At 42.3% G+C, this 17006-nt stretch overlaps 1 protein-coding gene across 3 annotated transcripts in view; it reads right to left on the bottom strand.

The window, feature by feature from the left end:
- LOC119651103 overlaps nt 1-17006 on the bottom strand; it is a 51379-nt gene that overhangs the window by 9038 nt on the left and 25335 nt on the right. For 2 of the 3 annotated variants that reach the window (XM_038054460.1, XM_038054461.1), the window contains 7 exons: nt 11795-12114; nt 11186-11590; nt 10822-10980; nt 4481-4776; nt 3080-3464; nt 2776-2981; nt 2568-2711 (listed from right to left, as the gene is read on the bottom strand). In XM_038054460.1, the coding sequence (XP_037910388.1) occupies nt 2568-2711; nt 2776-2981; nt 3080-3464; nt 4481-4776; nt 10822-10980; nt 11186-11590; nt 11795-12114 (1915 nt within the window). The remainder of the gene's footprint in view (nt 1-2567; nt 2712-2775; nt 2982-3079; nt 3465-4480; nt 4777-10821; nt 10981-11185; nt 11591-11794; nt 12115-17006) is intronic. The other variant, XM_038054462.1, reaches the window with a different exon arrangement.

The following is a 17006-nucleotide window of genomic DNA, read 5'->3' as shown; positions in this document are numbered from 1 at the left end:
CTGACGACCACCTTAGACGTCTGTTGCGAATAATAGACATGATCAGCCGTGATATTTGGATGGAATTTAGATTAGACAAGTGTCGAATCCAAACCATCTGCAAAGGTCATCACGAGCCGCATGCCGGACATAGCATTGGGTCAACATCGAAGCTATGATCGAGACATAAATAATAATGAAGCATGTTAGAGCACTTCATTCAAGACCGTAACGGTACACTACAGTATATTGTAGGAGACAATGTGGTCAGCATTGCGCTCGCCCGAGATTATTACCCTGATTTGACTCAGGTACTCATTCACAGCTGAGTCGACTGGTATCCGACGTCAAATCACGATACAAATCCCACTGCCACCAGTGAGATTTCAACCGCGACGTTCCGTACGACAGCCTTGTGCTCTAACCACTCAGCTATCTGGACGACCGAGACAGATACCTAGGAATTCTGCAAGGAACCCATGCTTGAATTGGTGATCTGAAGGATGCTCTGCTGTTCGAATTCCTGCGACGGCAAAGCTGGTGCTGAAATCGCACGCAATCGAGGAAGAATATGTTGCTTCCTTTCAGTGCACTGCACTGCATTCGGAATATTGCCGTGGACGAAGAACGATCTGGAAAACGTCCGGCAAATACGGACAATTATGTCCAAATTCCGAATACATAATGCAAACTCTGCCATGAAGCGGAGGAACCTACCTCGTGATAACGGAGGTGGTTGACGTGGCGGCACATCATCATCATCAAACTGTGGACTGACTCCACTTAACTTGGAGGATCGATCTTTTAATCCTCTGAGTGGGGTGAAGTCGGACCAAGAGCGGATCGATGAATGGAAGTCGAAGGCAATGCCCGGTAAACATGTGAATTTTCTCTGGCAGCCATTTGTCGAACAGATGTGTGTGCGCTGTGGAATTCTTTGCTGAGACGGATGGATGTGCGCCATTCAGGCTAACGTGGTCGCCACCCGAACTTATAAAAAGCTCATAATGAAAGAACGGGTGGAGAACGACCAAAGGCAGAATGTATAGTTCGGCGTTAGCGACGGTGGACCATCTCATTTCTGGCTACACTGTTATGGCACCGATGATATACATTATCAGGCATAATGCTGTACGTGAGGTGATCCATCAAAAGCTTGCATGCAAGCTGTTATGGCACCGATGATATACATTATCAGGCATAATGCTGTACGTGAGGTGATCCATCAAAAGCTTGCATGCAAGCATGGGCTGATCACGGGAACATGTTCGGTTTACTTTACAGTACTTGATAATTCTGCTTACAGCATGTACTGGGGCCGACAAGCTCTAAGAAGGAAAACTACGAGCCACCGGCTCGGGAACTCAAAGAAATTTGGCGTCTCGAGCGGGTGGTTGTAGTTTCCACAATATTGTCAGCTCCAGGTATTGTACCTAAATCCCTCACGGATTCCCTTGATGTCCTGGGACTTTCACACAAACTTGTTGAAACCATGCAGAAGTACACCATTCTGCATAAGTGTTCGATGTTGCGGAGAGTTCTCGACGGATTCTCCCATTGACCTACCACCGGCCACTATCAAAAGCGCCCCCTTTAGTTTTTAAGTAGGTAGGATCATCCGAGCCTAAATGCTTGGCACTTAGTACTAGTATTAGATAAAATCCGGCATCTGCCAAGATTATGACAACTCGGATAATAATAACCATTCATGCGACAATCCAATTAAATTAGAGCCATAAAGTGTATTAGAACACTTCATCCAAGACCGGAACCGTACCCTACAGGGAAAGACAAGGTGGCCAGAATTGCGCGCGTCCATGATTATTGCCCGAGTCGACTGGTATCCGATATCGAGACACGATACAAATCCCTCTACCACCATTGATTGCTATATTATGCCATCATAAACGAATACTCATCTGGCGATCCAGATCGCCTCAGAATCGAACATAGTTTTGAACTAACAAAAATCACGGAGGGAAAACCTACCTACACTACTGTAAACAATTTGAATATAAATTCCACCCGCAAGTGTCAAAATTCAAGAATGTAATTGCTGTTTGAAAATTTTAGGGCCAATAATATCTATTTATAGATAGAAGATAAGTATAGCCCAAAATACAATGACATCCGAAATTGGCGTAAATTTAAGATTGACCCAAGACAGGCATGAATAGCAAGTACCTTGGGTGCAAATATAACCGATGATAAAGCCTTTTGCCAACTGAATCTTGAAAATTAAATGACAATTGATAGTATGGAGCTCAAATGCTGCAAGTGAAGCAACAGACACTAACATAATTTTCTCTCATTTTCCGATCTTTTTAATAAGATTCTGTTTTCCGCAAGTTTGACTACCTGTAAAGGATGTTTGATTGTAATTCGTTTTTCACGTCAAGCGTGCTATAATGCTTCCCGCTGCATTGAAAATGGCGTTTGTTGGCATGAGAAAACCAAGACATGAAATACTGCTAGCAAAGAGCCGCGCAAAACTTCACATATTTCATTCACCTCATTTTGACTATTCCAAGGATCGACCTTTCTGCCACTTACTATTTCTAGATTACAAAAATTTTCAAAGTACTCACTTTAGCAAAGCAGGTTGAAAAGTTGGCGAAGGTGGAACATACGATAAGCAAATTGCCATTAACTCCCAGCCTCGAATTAACGATTCTCTCTTTGGATTTTCTGTAGTTTGTCTACACAATTGCACATAAAGTTCATCTCTAAGCCTGCAGTACAAAAAAAAATAAAAATAATTATTTATTCCAGTTAATTTCGGGGTTTAAGACTCACTGTTGTTGGCCCAAGGCCGTATTGATTATGTCGATAGCAACTGAATTTAGACTCATGCCAGCACGAGCTTTACGATCGCCCATGTAAATTTGAACAAGTTTAAAAAGTTCCGTTGCCATCTTTTTACCAGCTTTATCTCGAGCCAATGCTAGCATTGGTCGACTTATTGCATTTCCTGTCCAACTAAGCATATCTCGTAATGATGACTGCAAAAGAAAGGCAACAAAAAAATTCGAATTAAATATTTTAAAAAATAGAATAGACACAGCAAAAGATTAACTAAATTTCTGCATCTGCATCTTACCTTCTTCCTGAAAATGCCTTTTGAATGTAGATTAATGTTGTCTTGCGCGAATTTCTCGATATCACACTCCTTCATTATAGCCAATTGCGATACGTTACCACCCTTAACTGCAGCACCACCAGCACCAGTACCGCTACCACCTAAACTGGACGATGAAAGAAATGAAGTAGTGGATTTTTGGCTTTGGCTTAGATTATCATCGTTCTGTTTTGATTTGAGCGGTTCACGAAAATCAGGTACGGGTATATGACGTGCTGGGGAAGGTATTTTGATTTGTTGTATTGGCTTTGGTTGAGCTGATGGCGAGTAAAATGGATGGCCACGAACAGGACTATAGATTTGAGTATCTTTTTCATTTTCAAGAACGGCTTCCACATTATCCGAACTGAAATAAAATTTAGATAATTAAAATGTATATATGGGGGCAACTTAGATATAATGCATACACTTCCGAATTTTTTTTTGCGGGGGACTCGCAGTAATCACTTAGTCTTCGTTTCATTTCAAGTTTTTTTAAATCTCACAAAATAACCGTTACGTTTTCAAAAACAAAACCTTTAATACCGGATTTTCCCAAAATAATTCTCAAAGGAGAAGAATTGCTCCAACCGAAGCCTATCGTTATTCCAGGGGTGTTTAAGACTTTAGGAATTAATGTTATAGTTATAACTACAGGTACTTTAAAACACACAACCTATTCTCAACTCCTGTTCTTCACTTATATTCAGATTAATGACTGTATGCTCCTTTTATACCTTCTGGTATTGTCTACGCTCGTTTGGAAACCTTATGTGGTGCTACCGATCGTCAAATCTTCGGCAATCCTTCAGTAAAATTAAAATACATGTGTTCACACGTAGAATTTAATGAGCAGGTAGTTCATAGAGAATTTGACATTTAAGTTTTAAGAAAAAGGATGAAAATCTCATCATAAACGAATTAAGGAGGAAAATCTTTTTAAAGGTTTATACCTTCCAATTTTTCTGTGTTTGAATTCCTCTTTATACACACAAATCAAAGTGCATTCCGATTAAGAGGCGATTGAGAGGAGAAAGGCTATTTTGGGGATGCAAGGAGGTTTGCCTGCCCTTTCATCAATCTACCTGTGTTTTTGAGCTTAAAATTCAGTGGAACGAATAATGTTTTCTGTTCAAAATATTGAAATTTCATGTTTCCAGGTAACTTCAAGTGACGAAAATTGTGATAAAATGATAACGTTCTACATAAAACAGAAAACCACTTTATAAAAAGTATATATGGTAGAAAATGTCCAGAAATTTCACTACTTTTGTCAATTGGTTCTAGGGTTTAAATGATATTCGCGGCCTAAAACCTACACCGTCCCTCCACAAATCTATGAAAATTCCAAAGTACTTTCCATACCAATATATAAAAACTTACATTTCTTCACGATCATTTCGATCGTATCCCATATAGTAATTGTAGTATGACACACCATCGCCCATATTCGATTCATAGTCACCCATTAAGCCATAGCTATGTGTCAAATAATCACCGTGTCCATCTGAGTGATCAGAATCCTCATTATCAGGCTCATGTCCTGATAACGAATGCTCTGATTGACTATCAGAATGAAACGAATCTGAATCGATAGTATCGCCAAATCCATAGCATCCCGACAGCTTTGCTTGCTCGATGATGTAATGTTGTAGGGGAAGAAGATGCTCTTGCATTTCCTGCAAAAAGATAGTAAATAGAAGTAGAGGCGTCCGACAATTTGAAATTATAATTGGTTGACAAGCAAGGAATGAACAATTTCTTGTTATAATTATTTAAATAACATTCTCTCTTACTCCTTCCACAGAAAATAAATAAGCTGGTTTGCAAATTAGTGATTTAAGAACAACCGGTCTTTTAGCTTTCTGCTACACAAAAGATGCAGGGATAAGTCTTTCAGGGTTTTCCGAATCCTAAATGTAGTTTTATATTATAGTTCCACTTCTATCTGACTATGCCTTTCTTAGTGAGTAGCTACAATTGAAGCGTAAGATGAACAGAAATGATCCTGCACAGAATTGACATGGAGAATCTAATATCTTGACAATTTTCCCTGGGTCGAAATAGTGAATTTTAATCACACGAAAAAGTTTAAGAAAGATTACGATCCAATGCGCATTGGAATTCATTAAACTTCCATCCAATCTTTCCCCCAATCACTTGTCTCGCCGAGAGAAAGTCGTTCGATTACACAGCATCACACGCCTTAGTCAAAGCTGAACAGAAAATCTTTGGAGGCAATCACCATCACCATCACATCTGAAATAGACCCGTCTATATTCCAATGCATTCCCGTCATTTCTCCACAAAATGAAAACAACGGAACGATGCGAATGTGAAAGGTAAAGCTTAGAACTCAAGAAAGCGGACAGGGGTAGAGGAGCGTGCCTGGACCCTATGTTCAACAAATCGATAATTCCATGATAAACCAATCTTCGCAATCCGTCACAGAGCAACGGTTAAAACTTCTAAGAAAGCATCAGGCGTCGTCATGCGAAATAACATTAGGAAGGCCAGGAACACCAACCAATTAAGGAACTAAGACAGAAGCCCGTTTACAACATCAAAGTGGATAAAGCAAACCCACTAGTTGGTAAAAGAAGGCTACGAAACCCGGATGAAGGATAATGTGGAGAATGCGCCGCATAGAAGACTCAGGGCCGATCCTCTACCACAACTCATAAAAGAGATGAACAGAGTTATTAAGAAATGACAACCAGAAGACTGAATGCCTCCCATGCATCAGATATAGCGGATCAGGAATTCAACTGAGCTATTCAAGGCTCCGTTGAAATTAACCGGGGAATCGAAGAAGAGGAAGCCTTTTGACATCAATGCTCTTTTTGCGAGTGCCCTGACCAAAGAAGCAACCAATTTAGTAAAGGATTGGCAACATCAACAACAAGAAGATCCACAATGGAGAGGTAAGATAAAACAATGTAAGAAGCTAGTCAAAATCTGTATGGAAGAAAACTACTTTACTTTTAGGGATGGGTTTATAAACAGTTAAAACGAGCTCCAATGAGGAACCCCCTCTCCTCGTTTATCAGCGAAATCTTCATGGCCAAGGTTTCGAAAAATGTTTATAGAAGATATCTGCACTATAAAAAAAACGATATCGACCCCCTCAATAGACTGCATCCCAGTATAGAGTTCACCCTGGAGAAGGAAAAGCAAGATCAATTATCTTTCTTGGACCTGCTGTTGAGGAGGAAGTAAAAGAAATTAAACCTGGAGGTCTACAGGAAACCGACAGACACCAAAAGAGTTCTTCCCAGCATTTCGAATCGCGCCCATCAATACAAGTCACTTCTTCCAGCCATGCTACCCCCCCCCCCCCCCCTTCCGATTTTCTCAGAGGGCATCATGAAAGAGACGAAGTACCTTTTTTGAGGTCGCCAGACTGCATGATTACATCGACGGGCCAGCAGCAGTTTGAGCAACAAACGAAAGAGAAAGCTCCAACGACAAGCGCCCACTAAGCTGATCTCGTATCAACTACCCAGACGGAGAATACCTTTGGAATCCAAGGAAACCATTCTGGAATAGACCAAGGATCCAATCGATCAAATGACTAAGTCTGGGATATACGAAATTTCCTGCGCAGATCGCAGAAAAGTAAAGGGTGCATGAAGATGGAAGGAAGTTAGACATGGTCAAAGGTCGAGGAGGCAATAAAACGAATGAAATCGGGAAAAGCCACAGGACCTAACGAAATCGCAACTGAGCTCTGGAAAGCAAAGAGCTGGGACCCAACACTTTAATTTAAGGAAGAACACCATCTAACTGGCAAGAAAGTACCACTGTTCGCGCAGCTCCGAGCACTCAGGTCATTGTTAGGTCCATTGTACTATCCCCGTAAGTCGCCTATTCAATGGCTTCCCGCCTAGGTGTTCGCAGGCTTTAGTGAATCTGAGAACATTCTTCAGAGTCAGAGAGTGTGTAGATTCTTCATTGAAGAAAATCTTGCCAAGGTGTGTTCGTCTGAGATCTGAGGATGCCGGGCAGCGGCATAAAAAGTGCACATTGGCTGCACGTAGCCGAAACCACTACCCCAATCTTTTCCATATGGTAGTTTAAGGAGCAGTGTCCCGTTAGAAGTCCTAATAGAATTTTCATGTCCCACTTCTTAAGGGACACCAAAAATGCCCCTCTAGTGGCCCTAGGCTCTTTCACAAGGATTTTCACCTGCCGGCAAGACTCCAAATTTCTCCACTCGGCTGCGTGAATCCTTGCAATTTCACTCTTCAGAGTAAACTTGACAGTAGATGGTCGGATTCCAAGAGCTGGTTTTGGCCCCACCATTGTGGATCCAGACACTCGGCGAGCCAGTCTGTCAGCCTCCTCATTACCACCGATGTTAGAGTGCCCCGGCACCCACATTAGCAATGTTTCTTTCAGTCGGCCAAGTCTCGGCAGCACCTGATAACAACTCCACACCAACTGGCTTGATATGTCGTCGCTATTTAGTGCTGATAATGCCGCCCGACTGTCAGAACAGATTCGAATGGTGCGACCACTCCATTTTTGTCGCAGACATTCTTCTACTGCCAGTGAAATGGCATATATCTCCGCCTGGAATATGGTCGTCATTTTTCCGAGGGGTCGGGCCAGTTCTATAATCGGATTCTCCGAGAACACTCCTGCGCCCCATACACCCTCCATGACTGTCCCGTCGGTGAAGAATATTAAGTCTGTAATCTGAAAAGGCTCATGGCCATTTGTCGACCATTCTTCTCTTTCGGTGATTACGACAGTGTATGTCTTTTTAAAGGCGAATCTGGAAACCATATGATCGATCGGCATCAAGGCTACTGGAAATTTGTCAAGGAATTTCCAGATAGACGCATGACCGTGTGATTGGCTGCCTTTCCACACCCCAATGGTATCGAGCCTATATGCGTCATTGGCTGCTTTTCGTTTCACCTCCAAGTGAATGGGGGGTAAATTTAGCTTCTAGTGCCGCAGTCGGCGTAGTACTCATTGCTCCAGTAATACTTAGGCAACCAAGTCTCTGTCTTGGCCACCAGACGATGCATGCATACATTAAAATGGGTTTTATTATGGATGTATACATCCAATATATCCATTTTAGTGAAAGTCCCCAGGTCTTACCTATCGCATTCTTACAGCACTAGAGCAATCTGCAGGATTTCTGATATTGTTCCTGGATATGGTGCTTCCACATTAACTTGGAGTCGAAATGTACTCCTAAGTACTTGACTGTTTGTGCCAGGTGGATTTCCGCCCCTGATAAGGTGGGTAGCGTATAGCTGCTCCACCTGACGTTCCTAGTGAACATAACTAGTCCAGTCTTCCTAGCGTTCAACGTGAGTCCATTGCGGGGGCACCAACTGTGTATTCCATGCAGAGTTGCATTCAAGCCATCACATACTGTGCCCGCCGGTAATTATTACGACTAGGTCGTCTGCAAATGCTTGCACGAAGACTTTTTTGTCCTCCAGGAGCCACAGCAGGGTATCCATTACCAAGAGCCATAACAGTGGAGAGAGAACCCCTCCCTGTGGACTCTTAAGAGTTTCTGCTTCAAGACTTCTGGCCGACGGATATGTGGATTTTTCTCCACTTTAGCAAGTGAAGGATCCAACTTATTAACAGCGGTTCGATTCCATGCAGTCTTACCGCACCACAAATTATGGCGAATGAGGCATAATTGAAGGCATGTTCATGAATGCGCCTAAGGCGTATTCTTTTTCGGACATCGCCTTTTCAATTTTTGCCGTAAGTTCATGGATTTGCCTTTCTGGTAAGCGTGTTGCCTATGGTGAAGTAGCCACTTAGGAATGTGTGTATCCCTTATGAACCGATCTACTAGTCTTTCTAGTTCTTTTAGTAGAAAGGACGTTAGACTGATCGTTCGGAAGCTTTTTGCGTGTGTGTAGGTGGGTTTCCCTGGTTTGGGAGTGAATAACACCTTCACATCACGTCATTTAATTGGAATATAAGTGTGTGGTAGCCATGCACGATATATATTCCGAATATGTAGACCCAGGGCATCCAATCCCTCTATTACTAGCGCAAGAATGATGCCATCCGGAACTGCTGACTTGTATCTATGGAACGAGTTAAATGCCCATTTCACTCGCTCCAGTGATACTACTTTGCATGCCAGATTCCAGTCTCTCGGTTGAGGGCTGTATGCCCCTGTTGGCCCCGAGATTAGATTTTGGATGCTGCCTGGGAAGTGCATTTCAAGCAAATGGTATGCCGTTTCTTCATCGCTTTCTGTGTACCTCCCGCTCTGTAAACGTAAATAACCCAGTTTCTGGCTACGTTCTTTAACTAGAATCCGCTTCAACTTTGAGGTTGCCTCTTCGCAAAAGCTTTTCAATGATGATCGTTATCTTATGCTCTTCTTTAGAGTCTTTTGTGCCTCGTTCTGTGCGATTCCAGCTAGCACCTGAATCACATTTCAGAGCACGATTGAGGAGCATCCTTGTCGTTCTCCTCTGTTTTGCCAAATCCGAGTTCCACCATGGTGTTTTACCCTTCTTTGGCATATTGAGTGGACAACTTTCTTCGAAAGTTTCTCTCATCTATCGAACCAAAAATAACGCAATATAACCGGTACCAAAAAGTGATATTCCAGAAGGACCACACAAAGGACGATAGTTTTAAAATAGTTTTAAAATATTTTGTGCGATGCGTTCACGATAGATCGTGGGAGGAATGGTTGCCCCAAGAATCAAAATTTGATGTTCAGAGCATCTTGTCTTTATAAGGTGGGGCGATTTTGCCCCTTTAGAAATAGAATTATGAATTTTCTCAATAATAGATCCGTGGGGAATGGAAAAGAGAAACATACTTCACTCCATAGAGCAAAAATGTCTACTATAAGATATTATTTGTCGTTTCTGTAGGCTGCACTACATGCAGTTATTTCAGTCATTTTTCTTGTAGAATTGACGATCCGTAACAGTTGCTCAACGGGAATCACCTGACATAAGTTTACTTTATGTTCGACAAATAAAGTGGGAAGTCAGTAACAACTCTATTTTTATTTAGGAATCGTGTGGTCCTGAGTCTGGACGGCACCAGAGCCAACGGTTGCTGTGCAAAAAAAATGAATGCTTCTTTACAGCGTATTCCCAACATTAGAATAGAGGGAGGTGATGGAGAGGACGATGTTGTTCCAACTATCAGAACAGTAACCTTCACATTGAAGTCAACTGAGGAGTGGGAAATCAAGTTTTATGCATATCAATTGGAATTTTTACACATTGTAATCGAAACAGGCAGATCACACCATTGACACTTCCATGAACTGGAGTTGATTGTAAAGCTTGTAGCACTGATTCACCCATTCACACATTTTAAGCACTTCAAATTAGCATCAGTAAATCCGATTGGTATAATTGCTTCGCTCTTGTGGAAACATAAATTCAGCTTAGCCGCGATCGATATTTCCTTGGAGCTACTACAGTCTCTTTTGTACCTGTTTTTTCGTTTCGTAGTCAACCGCTTTCGCCTCATCCCTGCCGTTTCCTTGACATCACCCTCTCCTTATTTCCTCTGATCTCTAAAGCAACCAGAATAAACGTGCCCCATCAGATTTTCAAATATTTTAAAACTACTTGAGATATGGAGGACGGAGGAATCGAGGATGGTTCATTTTTAAGATCCCCTAAATGTTGTCTTTCAATGTGTCAAATTGGCGGTTGCTTCTGTGGACAAATTCGTACTAAGCTTTATATAATTCTCACCTGATCCCAATTACTATAAAGTGGTGATATGTTGCCGTTATCGTACTCCACATCACTAGACGGTGTATGATGCTTTTTCCGATGTTTCCCTGATGACCTTTCTGCATTTCTCGATTCCTTGTTATGCCGATCAACATTGGACCTACTTACAAACTGATCCTATACAATAAAAGAATAGAACAATTACAAAAGAATTTTGCTTATTCATAAACAAAATATTAACTGGAAATATTTTTTATATGATGTCATCAGTTATTCATTTAAATGATCAAAATATATAAGGGCTTTTTTCCACTCATTTGTTAGCGTGAATAAAACCAAAAGAAAAGGAAAGGTTTCTCTGACTAATTACAAATCTACTTACTAAGCTAGCATTGTATTTTTCTACAGCAGGGTATTGACTAGACGATGAACTTTGTGCTGAATTCTTCACACCGCCGCTAGTATTGGGCGATTTACTATTATTGATTTTTTGTTGATGATCCATTGACGATAGAAGATTACCGCCACCACTTCCACCGATAGGTGAATGGGATGAGTGATGAATTCCACTCCCGCTACTGCCACCGCCGCTGCAACTTGCATTTGGCGAACGTTTATCCAATTTCATTTTATCCAAGTATTTTTCCGGTTTCGATGTTAAATCCAAATTGATAAAATCTGGATCATTTTTATGACTAGAAGACATATTGTAACACATACTTGGCGGTGGCTCTAGTGCCGATAAACTACTAAGAACAGACGGTCGAGCAGATTTATTAGCGTGGGTCTGGAAATTAGACGGAACAATTGGAGATGATAAATGTGAGGAACCTGATGCCTGTACGGTAAATAAATGATAAAATTGTTGCTTGAATACGAAAGAATTATTTCACATCTTCAATATTATAGAATCAATCTTCACGAAAAAAGATGCACAAAAGAACGTATTCGAGCAAGAATTAAAATTTGAAAATAATATTCAAAAAATTACATTATTTTGCGGACTAATAGGACTTTGTGGACTCGAGTCGCTAGAGTGCTTTTTATTGCTAGTTTTCGTGGAAGTGGTATGACGTCTACGTGATACTGGAGTATTTTCGACAGATTTAAAATATTTCTCATGCATTGAATCATCGCTGCCGCCGCCATTTCCATCAATACTTGCCTTACGATGGGAAGACGACAGTGATTGTTGCTGTTGTTGCGGCGATAATGAAGACTGAATCGAACTTGAAGGGGGATGATGATGATGTGATGAAGTTGGCGATGACATAAAACTCCCCGAACGTGTTAATGAAACTATCGCAGCATCTATAAAAATAAATAGAAAATGAAGGGCTTTGATTGATATTTGAGAAAATATAGGTGATTTCAATAGTATTAGCCTGCTCTGAAAGACGAAGATATTTAAATAAAACATGGTATGAGCAATAATTGGTAGGGCTGATTGTATACAAAATAATTTATTGCTCATATATTTCCACACTTTTTGGGTTCGATATACCGGATTTAACGTGTTTGCCAATTATAAAACGCTTTCTAGGAGTCATTTGATGGAATGCTGCTGTCGAATAGTTTTCCGTCCATGGGGAAGAAAAAGAAAAATGTCAGGTGAAACCATTTTTGGACTATAGGATTGTGAGGTAGGGTATCAACGCAATACAAAGTGTGACCCGGCGTCTGGATGTCTGATAGGACGCGGTTAACTCGTTTTCGCAACCGATGGAGTATTTCCGCATGAAACTGTGCATTCCCAGTTTGTCCAGGAATTAAAAACGATGATTAAAATAAATAAATAAAATAAACCGGAAGTAGTTTGGGTTAGTACACCACCGATTTCCAGCCAGGCCACTCGATCTCCTGAGGACCCAAAATGGAATAATGGAATACTTGGAATACCGACATATAAGCGATTTTTTTTTCTTTTTCAAGAAAATTTAGCTTTTTTTGGTTTTCTGCAACTACAAATAAACCGGACGGAACGACATACACAACAGTAGAACTCTAGACGCCATCAAGAGCGTGGTCACTCTGCTACACCTAGTTCAGATCTAGACACAGTTTCCTGGTCAACCCACCTCCACTGGACAAGAAAACTGCGGCTCCCAGCATTGCAATCGGCGAGCACCGCCGACCGCCATCCACGAGCACGCTCGGTCCTGTTCCAGGCATTCGCTTCATAACCACTCGGCAGACTCCAGCAATCCCAGAAGATCCCATCAACGTGAAATACAAGCAGCTGTTCGTTAGAGCGCAGTATTATTCAATCATCGTCGAATCAATGGGCCACCGTTCTAAATTCTGTGGCGCCCCACTGGGGACTATATTCAGCTCAACAGATGCGCTTGCTCCGATCATCATCCGCTACCAATAATTCAAGATCTACTCCAAGACACCAACGGCTGATTGCTCTCTATCATTGTCCTTCAGCAAGCATTTTATCAAATACATATACAAGATTGTTGCCTTTCGGTCAGTTCGAGTTTTTGAGCATGCAACTCGGACTCGGTAATACAGCTCAAAGGATGCTAACCAGTGCGAAGGATTTGTTCAGGAAACTACCGTTCATCCGTATCTGCCAGAACGACATTCCCTTGTTCTCGGAAAATCACGAGCATGATCTAGATCTCAAGCAGCTCCTCGAGGAGTAATCTTCACCGGTTATCACGTCAGCGAAAAGGTCGACCACTTTACCTTCGTCATAGACGTCAACGCGGTTGCTAAAACCGTTTCTACGGACCATCTAAACCCAGCGTATTAAGGCAAGTCAAACAACCAGCAATACCAAATGTCTCTTGAGCGCCTGCCAGCTCGTCACACCAGGAGCCGATCGATTACCAGCCACACAAGCGCTACTTTCTGCTTGTATAGAGCCTGATGTTTCACATCAGCGAGGTTTTACGTGAGTGCCTGCTATTTAGACTTAACCCCACGATTTCTTAAGATACGGATTGATTTTGTGTACATAATCAGAACCCCGCTGTGGTAACAAAAACGCCACCAGTCTATACTGAATGCATGGCACAAAATTCATATTGGTAGATGCAAGACCTAAACAAGTCTCTATCGAACTAAGGAGTACGGTACCCGAGTTTCAAGGGAACTGCATGCTTTAGGCCCGAAGGTCTCTTTTCCGCTGGGTCGTAACCACAACCCCAATGAAACTCCCATTAGGGAGCTAACCGCTAATAACCGAACTGCGAATACATGTCCCAGGATTTGTCCTGAGACATATGAACTCGGAAGGCTATCCCCGTTTGGTTTCGTGGCCGAAATCACTTCAGATGAATCCCTGTGCAGACTTCGCACATTACGTCTCCCTAATCAGGCCTTGGAGAATTCGCCTACTGCATCACGACGGGCAACTCTCGCTCCGCGCCAGGAGCTTTGCTGTTGCTTGCCATGGATGCAGCCCACATGGCGAAAACGCACGCACAATCCGCGGCAGGGGGGAAATAAAGTTTTGTTCTTTTGAATTCAAAGAGTTGAAATTCGATCTTAAAGCTGACACTAAAAGGTGGTTAGAAAGAAGACTACACATATTAGGATCAAATCAAGAAGATTATTTCCATTTGATGAAAAAACAATAATCCTTTCAACCCGTTTAATCCAGAAACATAGTTTTCACCGTGAATCTGCAACTTCGGGCCTTTTCCGGACGAGGAAAGTTGCTTGTGTACCACTCCAAACTTTGATGTTCCGATTTCGTATTGTAACTAGGTTTCATTTCAGGTGACCACATTAGAGAGAAAATGTGGATTTGGCTTCAATATCACGACAGACCAAATCGACCCGATCAATCCTTCGATCACGTCCTTCAGTTGAAAAAATTCAGCAGCTTTTTATTGGCCTCGTCCACTGAGTCCTCCCATTGTTTGCGTGGCTTTCCTACTGAGCGGCGTCCTTCGGGTGTGCCTTTGAATACCCTGTTAGGTATTCGCTCGTCGTCTATCCGTTCTACATGACCGATCCACTACAATTTTCGTAGCCTTGCCACCACCGATACACGATCGTACAGCTGGTACAACTCATGGGTGTATCTAATTCGCCAGTCAGCTCCATCTTTTACCGGTCCAAGTATTCAACGTAGAACTTTACGTTGGAATGATGGATGGACTTTGATAAAGTCTGCGTGTCCGTAAGACTGAGTAGTATGATTTGTTGATGATGATTGGTTTTGTCGTATCGGCGCCTATCTTCTTGTTTGGGTCTTGCATTTGGTTTTCTTTTCATTAATTCTTAGGCCGACTTCTGCGCTGCTTTATTTATTTGTAGGAATATCTCCTTGGCGTTTGGAATTGAACGTGCCATGCCAGCGAATGCCACTATTTGCGAAGATTTGTAGAACAATCTTCTCGTTGTACCTAACTCCAGTTTACGGATAACCCCAAAAGCTAGGTTAAAAAGCACGAGGGCGAGTCCATTTCCTTGATTTAATCCGTAGTTCGTTTCGGAGCATTGCGTTCGCTCGCCAAACACCTTTACATGGGATTTAGTCTTAGCCGTCATCAGTTCGCTCATTCGTACCAGTTTTTCTAGTAGGCAGAACCTGCTCATGATGTGATATAGTACTTCTCGTTTAATGCTATCATACGCTGGAAGGAAGGGCAGGGCTGTTTTCATCTCTTCAATAAAAGGAAGTTCAACAGGTGTGTTGTTTATAACTTCCGAGTTCGCCAAAGCTGTACTTCTCGCTGGCACTTCCACTTTTCTTGATATCGATAAGGGGGTTATAAGGGTTACCTGGGATGTTTCCTTGGTCATCCTTACACAGACTGATACCAAAGAGGCTTCACTCCAGGCAAATCAGCAACAGATCAGATTTTCTCTCTGCGGCAAGCGATGGAAAAACTGTTGGAATATGGACAACAGTTGCACCATCTGTTCATCGACTTTAAAGCCGCCTATGATAGCATAGCCAGGGTAAAACTGTACACGGCCATGAGAGAATTCGATATCCCGACGAAATTAATAAGACTGACTAGGCGACCCTGACCAATGTGCGAGGCCAGATAAAAGCAGCAGGAGCACTCTCAAGACCATTCGACATCAACAACCGTCTACGACAAGGGGATGTGGTATCATGCGTCCTCTTTAATCTGGCCCTCGAGAAAGTGATCCGTGATGCTAAGATAAACGCAAGAAGTACGATCCTCTTTAAGTCCACCCAACTACTGGTCTATGCTGACGATATCGACATCATGGGAAGAACGACCCGAGACTTACAAACTGCCTTCATCCAGATCGAGCAGGCGGCGCGAGATCTTGGACTGCACATCAATGAAGACAAGACAAAGTGTATGGTGGCAACTTCAGCACCAAAAACCAACCAACCAACAACATCAAACCGCACTGGTCAAACAGGAAGAATAAAAATAGGAGAATACAACTTTGAGACCGTTGATAATTTCTCATATTTAGGATCGAAGATCACAACCGATAACAGCTACGACGATGAAATCCGGGCATGGTTATTGGCAGCCAACAGAGCCTATTTCAGCCTACAAAAACTGTTCCGCTCGAAACGTCTCTCCATAGGGTCAAAGCTCTTACTGTACAAGACAATGATCTTGCCAGGGCTCAGGTATTCCTCGGAGACTTAGGTTCTTAGCAAGAAAAATTGGGAACTCTTGGCCGCGTTCAAGAGAATAATCTCCCGAAGAATTTTTGGCTCCCTACATGAGGTTGGACGATTCCGTACCTTACGTAACGACGAAATCAATGAGCGATGCCATGACCGTCAGGTTGAGGATAAAATCCGGCTCAATAGGTTACGGTGGGCGGGTCACTTAATCCGTATGGACGAGTATGATCCAGCCAGGAAAGTCTATAAGGGCAATATCTATGGTAGGAAAAGAAGACGAGGCAGACCTTGCCTGAGATGGAGCGATGGCGTAGGTCAGGACGCCAGACAGCTTTTAGGGATATCGAATTGGTGGACTTCGGCGTAAAACCGGTATGTTTGGAGTTCCTTATTAAGGCAGGCCTAGACCGGATAACAGTTGTTGCGCCGTTGATGATGATGATCATCATCATAGGATTTCCGTTAGTGGATGTGATGCTATCCGCTGCAGCAGAAGCACATAAGCACCAAAAATCGGATGTCTGATGCGTCCATAGACAGGGCACTCATTTAGAAAAAAAAATCCGTGGATCCCGCTTTATCATTACAGGATGGACACGTATGTTGGAGAAACATATGC

Source organism: Hermetia illucens, chromosome 3 (genome assembly GCF_905115235.1).
Source record: "Hermetia illucens chromosome 3, iHerIll2.2.curated.20191125, whole genome shotgun sequence".
NCBI classification, from domain to species: domain Eukaryota; kingdom Metazoa; phylum Arthropoda; class Insecta; order Diptera; family Stratiomyidae; genus Hermetia; species Hermetia illucens.
The sequence above is the reverse complement of the archived record's forward strand: the minus strand, read 5'-3'. Positions and strand labels throughout refer to the sequence as shown.